We start from the raw sequence: 18,105 nt of genomic DNA on the forward strand, positions 1-18,105 counted from the left end.
CACACTGCTCAGCTTAAATGTGCCTTCGTCTCTCGAGTTTCCTTCGCACCCAGATGTACTCGCTCAGCTAAAAATATTCCCTGCATATTCATGTTTCAACATTTCCTCCAACGAAGCGACTGAACAAAACGGAAAGATGGTGTTTGTCGTGTTTTGATTCGCTGTGTGTTTGTGTGTGTGCGTCAGTCTGCACCATCTGATAAATCTCCACAAGTCACCTTGGATCAACAAATCTGGAAGTGAAAAAAATAGAGGTTTATCACGCTCGCTCCCTTTGAACCCTGTCATCTCGCTCTCTCTTTTGCCTTAAAGGCTCTGTGTTGCAGAGACTCTCTCCCTCTGCCACGCTGACAAAAGACATATTACACACAAACACACACAAACACACACACAGAGGATAAACGTCATCAGAGCCAGTCATCGGTGCTTATCTCTCACCTGGAAAATACTAGCTCCATAAGGTGTCCTCCATGCATTCAACAGATTGTCTTTTCCTGTACTCACAAACCACTTCCCTGAAACAACAAAGCCACAGTAACACATGTTAACCAATGAGAAAGGAGTAAATAAAGGGGGAAAACAAACTACAAAGCAAGAGCGTGGAGAAGACGGACACATGTCGGTCAGTGGCTGGAATTCAATCGATTTAGGAAGGATTAAAGTGCTTGTGTTTGTACCGCAGTAGGCGAACTTGAGGGAGAGAACGCAGCTCTCGTGCAGGTGCAGCTGATATTTGTCCGGTTTGGAGACGTGAAGGACTTCCACGTTACTGCTCTCCATTCCCACAGCCAACCACTCGCCTGTCGGACAGTAGCCCAGAGAGAAGATCTGGAGATTGGGTGGAGGAGAAAGGAGATGAAGAAAGCAAAATGAGGGGCAACACAGAAGGATTAGAAGGGAGAACAACAAGGACGCAGAAGTTATTTTTAAAAAAGTGAAAAGAAAAACAACATGAGGGGCGGGAAAGAAGATAAGGTTGATTCGAAGAGAAGAATGGAAGGAAGTAGGGAGGACAGATAAAAGAACTTAAAATTAGGGATCAAAGGATATTAAAGAGAAGAGATAAAGATGACGGGACAACAAAAGATCAGAGGTGGAAAGAAGGAAAAGGAAAAATGAAAGAGTGGAGTGATATAAACGAGCTAAATATAGAGTGAAATAAAAAGATGGCAGACAGAGAAAGTCATTATACTGTGGATCGAAACTCATTTGACACCAGTGGTCAACTGTAGTCCTGTCGTCACAGTGAATAGTGAATGAGAGACAAAATGTGTGTGTGTGTGTGTGTGTGTGTGTGTAGATTATTGTTGTATTTACTGTGCATGATGATTACAGATGCAATATTAGGGATCTATTACCATTTAAGTGCTGTTACAACATGTTAAAAAGCGTGAGCAGAATATGATTACTGTGTGTGTCTGTGTGTGTCTGTGTGTGTGCGCACCTGTGAAGTGAAATCGTGTTGCTGCAGCTGGCGTCCCTCTCGGAGGTCCCAGCAGCGGACTGTGTTGTCCAGCCCTCCCGTCCACAGCTTGGTGCCGTCGTTGGAGATATCGATGCAGCTCGCTCCGTCCGTGTGGCCCTGGAACTGCCTGCAGGGACAACGACCATGCAAACACGCACAAAAGAGGGTCTAAGAACCGAACCGGAATAACTTTGAATACACAAGCAAAGCGGACTCTGCCTCCCTGTTGTTTCTCTGCTTCTTTTCTGGTAGAGGTGTCAGATTAAACATGTTTTAATTCTTGCCTCCCCGTAGAACCGACAGTATCTCATTTCCTTTTTATTTAAGCCCAGCTTTGCTAAAGCAGAGCCGTTTTATCCTCTTCACATCCCCTATGGCTAGATTATCCCTTTTGTTTGCACCTGACCTTGGTGTTAGTTAAAGAAGCCACAGACTGCAACAATTTCTCACTCGCTTCCTCTTTCTGCTCTCTTCTCACTACCGTCTACCTGCAGACGTCCTTCTTACCTGACGAGCGTCTGGTTGTGAAGGTCCCAGACGACGATGTTGCCGTCGCTGCAGCAGGAAAAGCAGACCTTGTTGTCAGGGGAGATGGCCAGAGCGTAGCAGGCGGGAGCGGACGACGTCAGCTCCGCCTTGATGCGGGGAGTTGGCGTGGCCAAATCCCAGATTGACAACGTGCTGGCCTCTCCTCCAACAATCAAGGTTCGTCCGTCTGGGAGGATTTTACAGGAGCGGATGTAGTTATCCCTGTTCTGATTTGACAAGATAAAGAAACCAGTCAGATTACGGCTGTTGTAACTTGATCAAGGAGGGGGGGGGGAGTGCGTGAGGCTTTACAGGACAGATGGCAACACTAGGGACGTTCAGGAAATTAATGTGGACGTTTTAATGTCTGTTACCAAAGTGGAGGAGGAAACACGACATGGTCGGTAAAAACAAATCTGCTCTGTGGATGCGTGTGCTGGTTTTCATGGATTCACGTGCGAGTGGTTACGAGAGTACTCCTCTCAATTTCTTAATACTTGTGTGGGCCTCATTTTCTTTCATGTCTCACCAGACAGTCCAGCTGGGCCATGGGGTTCTTGCTTCCCGGTTGGCTGATGTCCCACACCTTGACGCAGCCCTTCCCTCCGGTGTAGACGTGGCGAGTCGAGGTGCTGATGGTGACGGCGCACACCACCTCCCCGTGGCTCAGGGTGTGGATCTGACGGGCGTGACGAGGGATTCCCGGACCCAGCAGAGCGTCGGGAGGAAAGGGCACCGGCTGCATCTGGCCGTCCGCGCTCACGTGGAACGAATAGGCGCTGAGAAGGGATAGAGAGAGGAGGGGAAATAAATCAATGCAATCAGGCAGAAAGAGCAACAGCTAAAAAAACAAACTAAAATTGGACTCGTAGGCGCGATGAAGACAAGAGAGAGAAGATGAAAATCAATCAATCAGTTAGCGAGCAAGTAAAAGCAGAGTGCTGGGGGTAAATACACGCAACTCATTAATGACCGCAAATATGTCAGTGGGCAGTGTGACGTCTGACGACACCACAATGGCCTTGAAACTCCAGCAGTATTTCCCCGAACTCTGGCAATTACTGGGCTCACCGTAGCTACGGGCAGGAATGCATAATGGCAGATTATATTACAGGGCAGAGTCAGCGTGGCTTTGCTAATGGCTGATCGATACTGCAGCGGTTGGAAGCCAAGGCTGTTTTATGATTTCAAATTAGCGCCGCGAGAATGAATTGCCACTCTGCAACGAATGACAAAAACAACACAATTCCTCAGTCTGCAAATTTGTCTGAGTAGGTGCCATTTAAAAATCACACCAGCATTTAAGACATCAAAAAAGGTTCACGGACATCTTTGAAATGCCCTCTATTTTCTTTTAAAAACACAACGAGGAGCAGCTACAGCTCATCCTGATTCCCATCCAAGGCAAATATTTGTGGGTTATCACTGAGCTAATATTTGAAGTATGTCCCTGTTGTGTTGTTGTCCTTTCCTGCTGTTCTATAAGCACCATCGGCTAAAAATACGATTAAAAATGTAACTGCTTCATTCAATTATACAGCACATCCATGCAAAATAAATACAATACTAATGCTATTACATGTGCCTCAAAACTGTAGATGGTTTTAATTGCAAAACAGAAAAAGACTCAGCTTCAGATAAAATTTGCAGCACATTGAATCATTATATTTGATCTCTCTTCACGCTTGAGCATCGTCTAATCTGGGCTCGTTTTAGTGCGCGATAGAAGCTCTGACTTACGGCTTGCCACCAGAGGAACCAGGGAGAGAGGAGGGCAGCCCCGGGGCCCTTAGGTGAGACCGAGAGTCATACGCCACCTGGTGGAAAGTAAAGCGTGAACAAAAAAGTGACAGACTGGCAAAGGTGGCCTAAAAGATTCAGAATGATTTCCAGAAAGATTATCATCCAAAGGTGCAAGAAGTTATCCAGTAGAATCTATTTTCCAAATAAATAAAAATATTTGCAATTTAACCCTTTAAGACCTACCATAGAACCAAGTCCGCCAGAGCTTATATTATATTTTTACATGTTGTGGAGCCATTTTTGGGAGCATTTCAAGTTGATATACATCAATACATCCATTACAGCCCAAATTTTAATAATATGTCTGCATTAAGTGCATAGTAATTACATAAATTGCAAAAAAGTGCAATAAACTACAAAAAAATTGAAAATCTTTTGTTTTTTTTAACATATATTTCTAGTTAGAGAAATTTAAGAGGTTTATCCCTCAAAACTGTAAATACAAAAAAGTTGCACAAAATAGTTTCCCACCATAGGAAATTTATTTTGAGTGTCTTCATAGTTTTATTTTTGAAGTACACCAATTTTTATATACTGCTGGAAAAACTAAAATAAATAATATAATAACAAATTTGCAAAAAAAAGCAGCATATGCATCAAAATAAACTATTTCCAGCAGTGCAATATGAGTCCTAAGCATCCCAGAAACGACTCAGAAAGTCATAAAGTCAAAGATAACTTTTAAAAACACCAGTATAGGCTCATGAGGCCCTGATGGTAAAAAACTACATTTCCGCAAAATGACGTCACTTCCGGTTTTGGGCAGGACATGGCGGACATGCGATAGTTCACGCTGATGGAGGTAGGAAGTGTTACAAACAGCTGATCGGATTGGCAAAGCGTGTTTCTGGAATATTATGTTTTTGTTGCTGCAAGCGCTTTTTATGCAGTTTTTGCAAAGTTATATGTGGAAGGAAACTGTGACCGAGGACAAGCTGATGGCATAAGATGTAAGTACAACTCCTCCGGTTTCATATGCAAAAAAAATTATTGCGCTAGCTTACGTGGTTGCAGTGCTACCGGGATTTAAAAATAGTTACCGACAGGTTTTAAAGGGTTAAAGCGATTAGAAGGGACGAATTTATTCTTCTACATCAGCTCCTTCTTGTTCACCCACGTTTCCTGATATGTAACATAGATGCAATCCATCAAGGCAACACTCTTTGTAGTAAAGTTTCTCTTCTCTATGACTGTAGCACTATATGACAGTGAAATTGAGAATGTAAATGTGACAGCTTCGAGTATATAATGAATGCAGTTGATAGCGCAGAAGTGATTCATCGAGTTTTTGAACAGTGCTACAAAAGTCAAAAGTTTGCATCTGAACAATAAATCAGATCTTGACATAGAAGATAAATTTGGCCGTTACACACCATGGGGCTTCTGGAGTACGCGCTGGCCGCGGCGCTGATTTGCGGGGAGAGAGTCAGTGCCCCTCCGAAGCCTCCTGGGCTGGCCAGCTCCCCATTCAGTCCTGCGTGGGACACCACGCCAAAATGAGCCGGGTATGAACCGGGGGGCACAGACATGGGACTGCGGAGAGCTGGGGAGGGGGGGAAAGAGGAAGGAGGAATTGAAGGATGGGATGAAGGGAAGAACAATGCACAGTATACAAGCACAGTCACAGAGGGACTGAGAAGAATGGAAAATGTTTCGTTTCACTAAACTTTGACACCAGACCAAGAAGCGCTCAAATCCACACTAGGGCTGCCACAAACGATTATTTTGATAGTCGACTAGTCACCGATTATTTTTGCGATTAGTCGACTAATCAGATCATCATCCATTGGACGTAAAACGTACAGCTTATTGCACCAGCAGTATCTGCTCTTATATAACTATCATTAGCTTACAGCTTTAAGTGTTTAAGGCAGGGGTGTCCAAACTCCGGCCCGCGGGCCAACTGCGGCCCGCGATCCATTTTTAATTGGCCCGCAAGTAATTTTATAAATAGAATCGAATATGGCCCGCACTTCAACTTTTGCTTGAGTGTATTGCAGTTCTTAGTTTTAACACCAGGGGGAGCTACTGTCGATCGAGGCAGTTGCTCCACCAAAAAGGACAATCACAGAAGAAATTTAGCCCAAGTTAGTTACTAAACATGGCAGAACCAAAGAAGCGAAAGGTAGAAAGTGAATGCAGAAAATTTCAGACATGGTGGGAGAGTGAATATTTCTTCAAAGAATTCAAGGGGAAGTGTGTCTGTTTGATCTGCACTGAAATTATGGCAGTTATGAAAGAGTATAATGTACGACGTCATTATGAAACCCAACATCAGGCCTCCTACACTGGTGCTGATCGAGAGCAGAAATTAAAGCAAAGGGTATCTCTCCTGCGGGGTCAGCAACAGTAATTTTTTCGTGCTCAAAAGGTCCAGGAAAAGGCTACAATAGCCAGCTATGAGGTCGCCCAACTCATCGCAAGACATGGCAAGCCTTTTTCAGATGGAGACCTCATAAAACACGGCCTCGTTAAAGTCACCGAAATAATGCGCCCGTCAACAACGTCAGCATGTCCAGAAATCCAGTTGTTGAAGACTCGTCAGCCAACATTAAACTGCAACTGTCTGATAAAGCTGTGCTTTTGATCTTTACTCCATCGCATGCGATGAGAGCACTGATGCCACAGACACCGCACAGCTGCTATTTTTTTGTGGGGAGTGGACGAGCACTTTAGGTGAGTAAAAAATATATTCCACAGTACCCGTGTGTTAATGTGCAGGTACACATGCTTCAAATATCAATAATGCGCATCAATTCTGTCACTACCCTGCTTTTGCACACCACTTTCTTATATGCGCTTTTCTTGTTAACACACAGAGTACACACCGCTGTGCACTGCCCACGTACACGCAAAGTCAGCTGATCTCATCTGATGCAGATTTGCTCCTTGATCAAGTGACATTTGTCTGGATTTTTGGCACGAGTGGCGATCTGCACCGCGGCTGGATGTCCCGATTTACATACCCAGCGCAGCTGATACTCACCAGAATAATTTACTAAAATTATATGCACTCCTGTTATTAAGTCCAGTTCAGTCTGTTAATGTTGATAACGGTTTCAAACGAACGTTAATAGGTGTGTTGCTAAGCCCAATAACTTAAATAACAAACTTGAAATGTGCCCGTCCCATTTTCCCCTTTATTGTTTTTTTTCTCTGTGCTGTAAATCTTCAGTCTAAGAAGAAATCTGAGGCTGCTGTTCTGAGAATGAGCTACCAAAGCTTTTTCTGAATAAATCAATAAAGATCCATTTATGGAAAGCTGTGATGAAGGCAGTTTTGTCTTTAATTATATTCAACAATATAATATATTCGACCACATGCAAGTGATTTTTCTAACTTTAATACACTAAAGTTAAGGTTATATACCTAATTTCTAGTAAGTGGCCCAGCCCCTCCTATATTTTTATGTATGTGGCCCTCAGTGAAAAAAGTTTGGACACCCCTGGTTTAAGGTATGTGCTAACTAAAAATAAAGACAAGATGATAGTTTATTAAATTTTAATGAAATTTGCAGATTGTTTCGGTGAAGTTTAATAAACTCCTTGCTATCTAAAATATAACGGGACACCGGAGTATATTCTCCAGCATCTCACACTTCTGATAATCAGCTGTCTGCTTGACGTTTATTCAGCTGTATAAAAACTATAACTTTAATCTCAGCCAAACCGATTTACTCAGGAACAAATAAAATACTAAAAAAAAGCCAAACAATAACATTTTTAAGTTATCTAAGTGACTTATATATCATGTTTAACCTGAGTAGCGAAAGACGGCGGTGGGTTTGAAAACGATTTGCCAGGAGTCCGGTGTTCTCACGGCTCTAGTTAGCCTAGCCGCCGGCTAGCTATCGAGCTAGTGGGTAACAGACGTCTCCGAAAACGTCGGAGCGCTTTTGAAAATATGTGGTGTCCTGATAAACTGAGCAGATATTTGAGGTTTACACAGCTACATTCTCGCCTGAAAATATGTTAAACGTTTATTTTGTGACCCAGAAAGAATAATAAGAGTAATATTAAAACTAACTAGCTGCCGCCATCGTTGGAAACTGAGCTGGGCCGCGCTATGAATTCTGGGACACAGCTACTTCTTCTTCTTCGGGGTTTAACGGCAGCTGGCATCCTTGTACATGCAGTGCTGCCATCTTCTGTTTCAGTCCGTTATTACACTCTTAAATCCTACTACTTATTCCTGCGTCTTTTGGGATCTTACAAAGCTTCAAACGACGCGTCGACTATTAAATCAGTCGTCGATGATTTTAATAGTCGACGTAATCGTGACTAGTCGACTAATCGTGGCAGCCCTAATCCACACTCAATTTTGCTCAACTTTGCTTTGATCATATTAAGCAAATTTGCAACAAAACTGTAGAGCAAGCAAGATTATTTAGTATATATGTATAAACAAATGTGGAAATGAAAAAGTGGGATAAGAGGTTAAAATGCATGAAGGGCAGAGGTCAGCTGGGTACAAAGCCTGAATTAAAAGATTGATTTGACCCAATTAGTTGGATGAAAAAGACCTGCAGTAAAGCAGCTCAGTTTGAAAGTCAAGGGCAGTGGTACTGTGATGATCTGTGCAATTTACAAATACTAAAAAACAGTGTCACCATAGCTTTGTATCATAGAGGGCTTTTATCTACAGTGAAATTATAATAACCAGTTATTTTAGATTTAAATTACAGCAGGCTTGTCAGTCAGTCAAGAGAGTCTCACCAAGGGGATCTGCACTGGTTGCTGCTTTGCTGACTAGGCGAAGGCAGGAGGTGCTGGGACCAGCCCCTGGGGCCCCTGGTGTTCCTGGGGTAAGGGCCTCACGGTGGGATGGGGACGGGGTGCCGGACTTAGACAACGGGGACTGGGACTTATCCATCTGCAGAGATGTCAAACAATAAAAAAGAAAGTGGGAAAAAAGGAACATGGCCGATCCGTTGCAGTAACCTCCAGAATGACACTGCTTAAACATTCAACTTTTGTTTTGTATCAGAGCCATTTAGTGTGCATAAATTAGTAATGTATGAGCTTTTTTATAACCCCAGAGCAAAACAATATGATAGCGTAATATACACCAGCATATATGGCCCAAGGGTAAAAAGTGAAGAGATTTTCTACTGGAAATGTTAAAAAGTACAGTGCTTTGTAAGCAACTCTGTTTATCTTGCCTGTCCAGGGTCCTTGGCTTTCCCTGTGGTTGGGCTGCGGGGGTTTGGCGTGGACGGTGCCTCTCCTGTGCTCGAGGACCCTGGAAGCTCTTTCCTCAGAGTGGGGGCCCGGTCTAACCCATTCCCATGGGGCGAGTGAGGAGGGCTGCCCGCGGGAGAGTTAGGCTCCTGAGCGACAAAGAGAGGTGAGAAAATACTTAATGATCTACATGAGTATAAAAGAGATCTTATTTCTGATCACACAATGCTGTCTTTGTTCTCTTTCTATCCTGATCTTCAAAGCGCTGCATTCTTCCACTGTGGCATATTGTCTTTCAAGATGTGACCTTCGTCCTCATTTCTGCAGTTCTTCTATAACAATTTTACCAATATATGTATGCATGTCTTTTTGAAGCCAACGTGCACGGGTGAAAAAGTGCTCTGAATGATAGTTGAGTGTCATAGTTGCATTAAAAGATACTCCGAGGAGTCGGCCGGGCGGTTTATCTGGCGTCCACATATGTGGACATCACATTTTGGGTTATTTAGACCAAAATTCTCAATTTTATCAAAATAAATCAAAATATCAAAATTTTAAACGAATATCCTCATATGTGGCTCTCATTTTTCTTAGAAACAAAAATTAGGTAAAAAAACAAATCTGGTAATTCTTTATTTTTACATTCATCGGGCCCCAATATGCCCAAATATCAAAGAGAAATTAAAAATGCGTGCTGTGGAAGAGTTCGGGTCCTAGGAGGTTAAAAATGACGTTGAATTTTAAGCCTTTCTTTTTTCTTTTTTTTTTCATATTTTTATTGAGAGACAAGTGTACATTAGTTTACAGTGACAATACAAACTGTTCCCCTCACATATTTTTTAGTTTTTCTTACATGAACAGATACGATAATACACACACACACGCTTAAATAAAGTTGAAAAAACAAACAAACAAAACAAAACCTAAGAAGAAACCCAAAACAAACACAAACAACAAACCCCAAAACACACACATAAAAAAAAAAAGAAAAAAAAAAAGGGGGGGGGAGGAGATATGATATTAATCAGCTGGTGGAGCGTTTAATGACTTGCAATAGTTTATGAAGGGGCCCCAGATACGATAAAATTCTCTGTATTTGCCCTTCACCACAAGGCCTATCTTTTGCAATTTAAGAAATGACATCACATCTCTAAACCAAAAAGAAACCATGGAGTCTTGGGCACAGAAAGAACATATGGCCTAGGTCACATGGGGTGGCATGACATCTCTCACACTGATCCATTACTTGTGGGTAAATCTCAGACAGACGAGACTTTGAATAGTAAACCCTGTACGACACCTTGAACTGGATAAGTTGTAACCTGGCACAGGACGTACTATAACGGAGATTGGATACTGCTTTCTCCCATTGCTGATCCAAAAAAATTACTCCTAACTCCCGCTCCCAAGCCCCCCTAATTTTAGCAACTGAATGGACATTTAAAAAGTTGTTTATATATTAAAGATATAATTGACTTCTTATTGGGTTTAAGGGATGCCTTTCTTTTTGACAGTGAAACATCTCAGTGAATCAGAAGTGCACATTGTTGACCAAAGAGGCGAGCTGAGGCCTCGTACACACAGCCTTAGAGATCAGCTGGTCAGCCAAAAGGCCACCAGGAAAAAAAAGAAAAGGAAAAATCGAACAAACAAACAAAAATCTCCCAAACTTCTGTCACTCCAGAACCGTACCGGGACCGAACAGACTGGAAGAACAGAGCGATCTTTAACCAAGTCAATTCCAGGATCAACTTCTTAGTACTTAACAATTAATAATGCTAAACGATGATAAGTAGCACAGATGACAGGATGCTTCTTGACAGCAGGCCAACAATAGTGCCAGTAAAATGTTTTTGCTGTCGCTCTTAGTGACAGCTTCAAGCTTCGTCTTGACCTTTATTTCAAGTTTTATTTAATTACTACAGTGACCATTACTTCTAAAAGACAAATGTGTGTTTTCCTGAGATAGCAGATCCTCATCTGCACTTAACTTGCAGGAAAATGCTTCTCATTTTTAAGTAGCCTAATGAAGCCAACAGCAACTGTGTTGTCACTGAGTTGATTTGGATTGTAAAGGGAGAGAGAGCTCAGGAAACACCACGTGAAGCAGCAGAGGTTGTCGGTGTTGCTGATGCAGTAGTGTGTGGACCTGGAGATAATGTTGCTGTTACGGATGCTTTCATCACTGGCTGGAGCCGCTGTTGAGCCAGCATTGCCTCCCCCAGAGCAAAGTGCTGTTGTCAGCACTTCTCTCTGGGTCACAGTGATCAGCACAGACGTTTTAGTGCTTACACACACGCACACACACACACAAATAACATCCTGTACTCCAAGCCACAGACACACACATTCATCTGCTAATTGCAGGCAAACACGTACTCACAAGCTTACATGTATGTTTAAACCTATGCATGTAGCTTGTCTCTCTAGCACACAGAGGCACACACACACACACACACACACTTCCCTCCCCTTTTTCTTCCATTACCCACTTTTGTCACATTTTTTTTCTCCTCTATGCTTTTGTACCAGTTTCCAAATCACACAAGAGGCCGGTTCTGCTTTTGTGTGCAATATCAAAGTACAGAAGGCTTTAGATGAAACATATTTTGGTACACTGCGTGAAGTATTTAAAGAACTAAAATATTCCAGGGGCATAAACGGCTTTGCATATATTAAATGAAGCCGACTGCAGTTATCTAATGAGAGGAAGGAGGTGGAAAGAAGGAGGTGGAAAGAAGGAGGTGGAGCGGGGTAAGAAGAGTGGAAAAGAATGAGTGAGAGAAAAGTGGAGAGATGGAAGAACAGAAGCTACAGGATGCAAATGTACACAGAGGAGGTAAATGTGAAGAAATAGGTGAATGTGTGTGTGTGCGTGCGTGTGTGTGTGTGTGTACGGACGGTTCACGAGAAGAAAGCATAAACAGTGGCAGCTGATAATGAGCTTACATAGGAGCTCTTCCTATTTACAAGGAAACTGCAGCAGAAAGCTGAACTAGCTACATACCTGCTGACTCGCTTTACATTTCACAGATGCACCACACACACACACACACACACGCACGCACGCACGCACGCACAAACACACACACCAAGGTTACTCCAGATGGACAATATTTTTTTAAAGCAAGCAAACAAGAATCCCTGAAACGCAAAAATGTAAATGCAAAAAAAATTCTGATGTTTCAAGGGTAAAACGTAAAACGAATATCTTGGTGAACACGTTTTACAACACAAAAACTACTTTTAAATAAAAGGATTACTCTATTGGTCTGAACAAAGTAATAACTGAGTGCAACATTTTTAATCAAATGATAATAAACAAATTAAACCAAAATGATGAAATAATCAAGTCAAATTAATATTAATTATATGAAATATATATATATATATATATATATACACACACACACATATATATATAACACTGGTCCTTCCAATGTTGGACTCATGCTTTATTCACGTGTGGCTGCACCTCTGTGTCACAGAGCTTGTGTTGGATAAAGAATGCTTTCAATGACCCTTAAACAGCAAAATATTTTGAAAAAAATATAAAAAAAAGTATTTAAAATTTTTTTAATTTAATTTCTCTGAGATGTTTAATTAGATTTGACTTTTAACAAATGTTAAGTACTTGTTGCACAGAGCTCAGTCTGTATTTTCCTGATAGGTCACTCACAAATTAGACTGAACTTCTATTAATAAGAAACCAGCGGTCTTTCAGAGTTTGGTCGCTGTGTGAGCTCTTCCTGTTTTGACTGGCAAGAAAGCGAAGAAAAAATTCATCCACCACCATGCATTCATTAATATTACCAATTAAAGATATTTTCTTCATTACTGTGAAGCTGGCTCTTTTGACTGAAACAGCGTTACCTCTTGTGATACAAAACATTTCCTTTTAGTTCAATTTTTGGCCTCTGCTAACTCGTGAAAGAGATTTCGGACTCTAGCCGCTAAATTCAGAAGCCAGCCGCTAACTTTTGCTGTTTGCCATTTGGTAATGAGCAGGTCTTATGTTTTATTCAGTGCGAACCAAAATGAGTGATAGAGGCCATAAACTGAGAAGCAATGTGTTTGCCAAAGTCCCGGCAGAGAGCCGTTTTCCCCACAGACAATAAATCTTTCTGCGACCACAGCTATCGCCCCCTGGTGGCCTGTAAAAATAATGCAGCTCTATCTGGCTTCTATATTGAAATCTATATCCATCTTATATCCAGCCTATGAAGATGAACATGAAGGGAAAAAGAATTAGCAGACAATTTTCTAAAAAGCTCCACAAAGTGGAGGTGGAAAAGCAGAGTCAAGTGACAATTCTCTGTGGATTCATCACTACAAGCAACCTCTTTTACATATACGCGTTCGCGAAAACCTGCTGATAACAGCCACATCAAGGTGCTGTCAAAATCATTTAGAAAGACTGGCGTCTCACCTCATTGGAGACATCCACTACGAGATTGTCTTCGCTCTTGTCTCCATCGCTGTCCTGAGGAGCAAAGAAGATAGAAGAAAGGGGAAAACATGATTTTTCAAGATCCATTAAGATAAAACAGCTTTTTTTCCCTCCTCAGTCACCGGCACAGAGATACAATATGCTGCGTGTGTACATGGAGAAGTTAAATAATAAAGACACACAAGTGCGCACACAGATCGATATATCAATATCACTGGCTGCTCTTTGCTTCCTTTCGATCTCTGTCCACCGTCCATGCAACATTTAACACAGAGATATTGTATATCATATATTCTCACCAAACATCCCCCTGTACAAAGATTTTTTTGATCTCAGTCATACGCACACACAGCACATTTTTTCCCCTCTTCGTCTAGCCATCTCTCCATCTCTCTCTCCTTTTTTTTTTCTGGGGTGAGAACGATGGCACTTAGTCACCATGGCAACAGCGCTTTGATGTGATCATGGCCTGATATTCCTATTGACATCAGTGTGGAGTGACATCAGTGCCTTATTATGCAGAGTCAAAACAGGACAGTGTCTACAACCTGCTTCCTGGAACAAAAACACACACACACAAAAAAAACAGTAAGAGATGAAGCGAGAGAGAGAGAGAAAGAGCGTGGAAATGATGGTGAGGAGGGACGAGAAAAAAGTTCAAGGAGGGAAAAAAAGGGCAGAAAATAATACAGATGGAATAAAAATGAAAAGGAAACAAGAAGTAGAGCGTGGAGCGTGAGCGAAAAAGCGAGAGGAACTGAGAAACAGCGGTAAAGAGACAGAGAAAGATATAGAATAGGAAAAGGCAAACAGAGAGAAATGGGAGGCGTAATTCGGCTCGACAGACGGAAAGAGAGGAAAAACATTCAGAAAGTGGAAGCTCTCTGTGCTTGTTCTCTTTCTGAACTAATGGGAAGATTTGGACTGTTGCTGCTGATGCCAAACTGACTTAGCTGGAGGCCGTCTTGCACACACAGACTCCCGGTGTCAATCAATCCTGCAGACTGCAAACACACAGCCATCTAATTCATTACAGCTATCTGCCTTGGCCATCTCTCTTCTGGCATTACATCGCCTCTGGCTGCTTGCTCTTCCCCACTGGACCCATCCAAACCAAACACGACTCTAATTGGCCACGGGCCCCCGACCCCCGGGTGGCCCGTAATGTCATAGGCAATGTCATACAGACACACACGACCACGCAGACGCACATCAGACAGACATCTTCGGTTGATATAAAGAACAAAAGTTGTTAGTTTACATGTAACTTTTATGATTCCTCCCGTTGGTTGTTACCTCCGTTGCTGCATTTTATTTTTCTCAGCGGCATCGTTTCAGGCTCAGATTATAAGCACAAAGTCACATAACACGCTTCCTGTCACCAAGGTTGAAAATTCCCACTGCAACATGCTTGGATTGGGTCCGAGATTGCGTCCACACCCCTGTCCAACTCCAGGCCTCGAGGGCCGGTGTCCTGCAGGTTTAAGATGCCACCCTGGGTCAACACGCCTGAATCAAATAATTCGTTCATTACGTCATCTGGAGAACTTCAAGACATGTTGAGGAGGTCATTTAACCCTTTAAAGCCGGTCAGAGCAGGCACGCTCCGTTTTGCATAACTATTTTTAAATCCTTGTAGCACTGCAACCACGTAAGCTAGCGCAATAATTTTTTTTGCATATGAAACCGGAGGAGTTGTACTTACATCTTATGCCATCAGCTTGTCCTCGGTCACAGTTTCCTTCCACATATAGCTTTGCAAAAACTGCATAAAAAGCGCTTGCAGCAACAAAAACATAATATTCCAGAAACACGCTTTGCCGATCCGATCAGCTGTTCGTAACACTTCCTACGTCCATCAGCGCGAACTATCGCATGTCCGCCATGACCTGCCCAAAACCGGAAGTGACGTTATTTTGTTTTTTACCATCAGGGCCTTATGAGCCTATACTGGTGTTTTTAAAAGTTACGTTTGACTTTCCGTTAAATTTCCTGTGGTGGGAAACTACAGTGGGGCAAAAAAGTATTTAGTCAGCCACCGATTGTGCAAGTTCCCCCACTTAAAATGATGACAGCGGTCAGTAATTTGCACCAGAGGTACACTTCAACTGTGAGAGACAGAATGTGAAAAAAAAATCCATGAATTCACATGGTAGGATTTGTAAAGAATTTATTCGTAAATCAGGGTGGAAAATAAGTATTTGGTCACCTCAAACAAGGAAAATCCCTGGCTCTCACAGACCTGTAACGTCTTCTGTAAGAAGCTTTTCTGTCCCCCACTCGTTACCTGTATGAATGGCACCTGTTTGACCTCATCATCTGTCATGATCATGATCATGATCATGATCCCCACTGTATTTTGTGCAACTTTTTTGTATTTACAGTTTTGAGGGATAAGCTTCTTAAATTTCTCTAACTAGAAATATATGTTAAAAAAAACAAAAACAATTAAAAAAATTTTTGTAGTTTATTGCACTTTTTTGCAATTTATGTCATTTCTATGCACTTAATGCAGACATATTATTAAAATTTGGGCTATAATGGTTGTATTGATGTATATCAACTTAAAATGCTCCCAAAAATGGCTCCACAGCATGTAAAAATATAATATAAGCTCTGGCGGACTTGGTTCTATGGTAGGTCTTAAAGGGTTAAGCATTTAAATCAGCTGTGTTGCTGGGCACTGGCTCTTGAGGCCTGGAGTTGGACACCGCTGGTGTAGGACATCTGAATCTGGGTCACTGCAATTTTTTTAAGAACATCAAGACTATATATACATTTTTTTTTAAAATTTTATGTCAATATGCTTTTTGTGAAGAAATTCTGAAAGAACGGAAAAGAATCCTCCCAAAAAACACTCTTGGATCTGATCTGAGCTTCACCCCCTACGTAGCGCCCTCCGGCCTTCACTACTGAACCAACCCTTAATCACATCGGTGAAGGTAACAAACACATACGTAGGAATGTGGCGGGAGAGACTCTTTGTCGTCACAGCGCCTTCTCTTGGCCTCAGCTCCTCCCTGCGAGGAGGCGTAACCTCCTGATGGGCCTTGACGCTCTTCATTTGGCTGGCTGTCTGTAGATGACACCGACTTACTCTGGGGAAAAAGAAAAGACAGGAACACAATCAAAAGTATGAACGCGTGAACGCGACCTCACAGCAAAAGCACAGGTAATGACCGCCCAGGGCATGACACGCAGACTCACGTCACACTCGCAAATGATCAAACACAGCAAAGTAAACACGTGGAGATACAGAGGATGGAAAAACAGACATTAAAAGCACACAAAACACACACAGATAAACACAAGCACAGGTTAAGACACAGTCATAGCAGCGCACAGGCCAGCCTATAAAGCTAATTACTGCTCTCCCTCGACACAGCAGTCTTCATGTAAAATATGAGTCTCATTATTGGCTAATAAAGCTGTGCAGGTATATTTACAAGCCTTTCCTGGTGCTCAGCTCTCTGAAAATCCGATCAAAGCATTGTGTTGTTTTAGGACTGGGGCAAGGGCCGGAGGTTCGGCGAGGGCCACTTGTCATTCTCTGTCCCCCCGTGGGGAGGACAAGAACAGCGAGGGCTTAACACACGAGTGAGTCACACAGGAAGGAGCCCACGGGAACGGCAGGAAGGAGCACAACGCACGAAAGAAGAGGCTACACAATGGACCTCAGTGCAGCTCCGCAAATTTCCCTCGTGTCATTCTTTTCCGCCTTTTTGTTCACTTCCTCTCGCTGTCCCTTTTTTCGCCTCCATTTCAAATTCAAACTTGTTTTTGCCAGCGTGGGGCTCTCTGATAAATGTCAATTGATATGCATCCTCCTCCTCCTCCCTTTCTCCCCCAAATGCGGTAATGCTTGGCTAAGTTCAGCAGAAACCTCCGCTCATGAGAGAAATATTTTCTCGGTGCTTAACAATCGGCATTGTGCTCGCAGTTAAATTATGCTAAGGTTTTCGCTGCAGAAAGAGCGAGGGAAAGTAAAGTCAGCAGCGGCCCTAAATCATTTTTATTTCACAATAAAGCTAGAACAAAGACCTGTTGGTGTTTTTAACAACACCCCACCGCTGCCAGCACATTGTCCCCTCCACCCAGTTTCAAGTTTCTTCTCTTTAGTTTCTTTTTTAGTTTTCACACAAATAATTCTGCTGCCTCTGATGGAAAAACTCCAACAGGTCAGTGCTGTAGTGAAATGTCACCTTAAAGAAAAGACAGCTACTGTAATGTCATCTGTGTCACTTTGGTTTATTCTTATTGTGCCCAATGAAACTCAGCATAAGTTACTGTACATGTAAAAACTGTCAAACAACCCAAACTTGTTATATTTTTCGTTTCATGTCAAACAATCTTCTGGCATCTGGTTCATTTTTTCACTCCTTTTCCAGCCTCCATCTCAAAGTTTTTGAAACATGTTGCATCCATTCATGTTTCCTATGTTCTGCTGTTAATAAAACATCTTTTTCAGATTTGGATATCAACACATTCTGTTTTTATTTCCATTCTGCACAACAGCCCAACTTTTCTTGAAACCGGGCTGGTAAACTGATCATTTTTGCTCTTAGAGCAACATGTGTTCAAACATTACTGTCATGGTCCGCGGCCCGGTGTCCGAGGAGCTGATGGGATGCCCACGCCCACGGGTGTGGCTGTTAACTCCACACCTGCATCCCATCTCA

At 42.4% G+C, this 18,105-nt stretch overlaps 1 protein-coding gene across 5 annotated transcripts in view; it reads right to left on the reverse strand.

Annotated features, from left to right (window-relative positions):
* tle2b (TLE family member 2, transcriptional corepressor b) overlaps positions 1-18,105 on the reverse strand; it is a 100,170-nt gene that overhangs the window by 6,851 nt on the left and 75,214 nt on the right. For 4 of the 5 annotated variants that reach the window (XM_085152397.1, XM_085152395.1, XM_085152392.1 and 1 more), the window contains 11 exons: positions 16,384-16,524; positions 13,406-13,459; positions 8,958-9,125; positions 8,512-8,668; positions 5,170-5,339; positions 3,734-3,810; positions 2,523-2,772; positions 1,973-2,220; positions 1,445-1,592; positions 678-828; positions 439-515 (listed from right to left, as the gene is read on the reverse strand). In XM_085152397.1, the coding sequence (XP_085008523.1) occupies positions 439-515; positions 678-828; positions 1,445-1,592; positions 1,973-2,220; positions 2,523-2,772; positions 3,734-3,810; positions 5,170-5,339; positions 8,512-8,668; positions 8,958-9,125; positions 13,406-13,459; positions 16,384-16,524 (1,641 nt within the window). The remainder of the gene's footprint in view (positions 1-438; positions 516-677; positions 829-1,444; positions 1,593-1,972; positions 2,221-2,522; positions 2,773-3,733; positions 3,811-5,169; positions 5,340-8,511; positions 8,669-8,957; positions 9,126-13,405; positions 13,460-16,383; positions 16,525-18,105) is intronic. The other variant, XM_085152396.1, reaches the window with a different exon arrangement.

The sequence above is a fragment of the Neolamprologus multifasciatus genome, chromosome 23 (genome assembly GCF_963576455.1).
Source record: "Neolamprologus multifasciatus chromosome 23, fNeoMul1.2, whole genome shotgun sequence".
Taxonomy (NCBI): domain Eukaryota; kingdom Metazoa; phylum Chordata; class Actinopteri; order Cichliformes; family Cichlidae; genus Neolamprologus; species Neolamprologus multifasciatus.